This window comes from Oncorhynchus kisutch, linkage group LG15 (assembly GCF_002021735.2).
Source record: "Oncorhynchus kisutch isolate 150728-3 linkage group LG15, Okis_V2, whole genome shotgun sequence".
NCBI lineage: Eukaryota > Metazoa > Chordata > Actinopteri > Salmoniformes > Salmonidae > Oncorhynchus > Oncorhynchus kisutch.
Genome location: NC_034188.2, coordinates 60,512,171 through 60,513,959, shown reverse-complemented (window position 1 = coordinate 60,513,959; position 1,789 = coordinate 60,512,171). Strand labels below are relative to the sequence as shown.

The 1,789-nt window shown below is 36.9% G+C and overlaps 1 protein-coding gene across 1 annotated transcript; it reads left to right on the top strand.

Moving 5' to 3' along the window:
• Positions 1 to 254: 254 nt before the first annotated feature.
• Positions 255 to 1,528, top strand: LOC116353732 (olfactory receptor 11A1-like). Its single transcript, XM_031791470.1, has one exon. It carries the CDS (start codon positions 568 to 570, stop codon positions 1,516 to 1,518), a length of 951 nt encoding a protein of 316 aa, XP_031647330.1. The 5' UTR covers positions 255 to 567; the 3' UTR covers positions 1,519 to 1,528.
• The last annotated feature ends 261 nt before the right edge of the window (positions 1,529 to 1,789 follow it).

The window sequence follows — 1,789 nt, the reverse complement described above, 5'->3', positions numbered from 1 at the left end:
TGTACGTATCTTTATTGATGTTTTGACTCTTCATTCAGACAGTAAGGAAATTAGAGGAGGAGACAGGCAAGTGGGAGAATCAGTGAGAAAGGTGGACAGGGATTGAACCCTCTAATGGTAAGATGTATGTGACTTATGATGTGGAGCATTACCACACCACAGCTCTGCGTGACTAGCAACCTGTTTTGATTCACACACTATGACTGCAGTGTTTGTAAGTGTAACAGTAAAGCAAAGACCGGTAAACTGTAACTGTGTCAATTGCGTTTGTTATTCAAAATATAAATATTATTGAACTACAGTAGGGATGAATGATGTTTGCTTTATGTTCTACTCCGTGTCCATCACAGCCACAGGTAACAATGTTTTTCCATGATGATGCCTATGGGGGTAATCACTTTGAATAGTAACACTGTGGCAATAATGCAAAAAGTAGATAATTGATGGCAATTCTAAGAATTAAGAAATGTTGAATCAATAAGAGATTAATAATTTCACCTGATAGACACAGTTTTTCTTCACTTGTGAACTAAATATATCTACAAATACTTCTATACTATTGGGAAAATGATGAACACAACACAACTCACGTCATTTATCCTAGCTGGATATAGTGACATTGGACACTTAAAGTACTTGTATTTCATTATATTAACTGTCTTATACGTCTCCATAGTTTTTGCGAACACAGTGCTTATTGTGGTAATATGTATGGAGAGGAGCCTTCATGAACCCATGTATCTGTTTCTGTGCAGTTTGTTTGTAAATGACTTGTATGGTACCACTGGTTTGTTTCCTGCTCTCATGACTCATTTGGTTTCAGATGACCATACAGTTTCCACTGTGTGCTGTTACATACAGATATTTGTCTTGTACACATATGGATCTATTGAATTCAGCAATTTAGCAGTCATGTCCTACGACAGGTACCTTGCTATATGTCATCCACTACAGTATAACGTCATCATGACACCCAGCATGGTGTGTATTTTAATTTGTGTAATATGGTTGTACTCTTTTGCAAAATTCAGCATACAACTGTCTTTAACTATTCGTTTGCAATTGTGTGGAAACGTCATAGACAAAGTGTATTGTGACAACTACCTGGTAGTTAAACTTGCCTGTTCAACTTCAGACGTGGCAGTTAATAAGATCTATGGACTCTGTGGTATTGTTTTGTCTGTCACTGTCCCTTTAATTACTATTGTGTTGTCGTATATTAAGATTCTGACCATTTGTTTGAAATCTTCGATCGAGACCAGACAGAAAGCTTTCAGCACCTGTTCTCCTCATCTGGCCTCGCTGCTCAACTTCTCTTTCGGCTGTTTCTTAACTCTGCTCCAGAGTAGATTTGATAGCCCTATGAGAAATGTTCCAACTGTACTTCACACTATTTTATCAGTGTACTATCTGATGTGCCAGCCACTTTTAAATCCTATTGTGTATGGAGTTAGGATGGCTAAAATCAGACAGGCTTGTAAATACATACTACCTGTAGGTCTGTACCCTAAAACATAAGCTAGACATTAGTGTGACCTTTTCCGTCCTGATTGTTCGATATTTGTGATATTGACTTGTGTTTTGTTACTGATAGGCTTGTCGCTATAATGAATTGGGCAGAGGATGGCAAATCAGATGTGTAAAACATTTGCTAATTTACGAAATAATGTCACATAAAAAAAAATAAAGAAGAAGAAGTTCATGACTTTGAATTCCTTACTTAAATGTAAGTATGTAAGGCTGCTTTTACATAGCAAGCCCAATTCTGATCTTTGTTATTGGCATATGA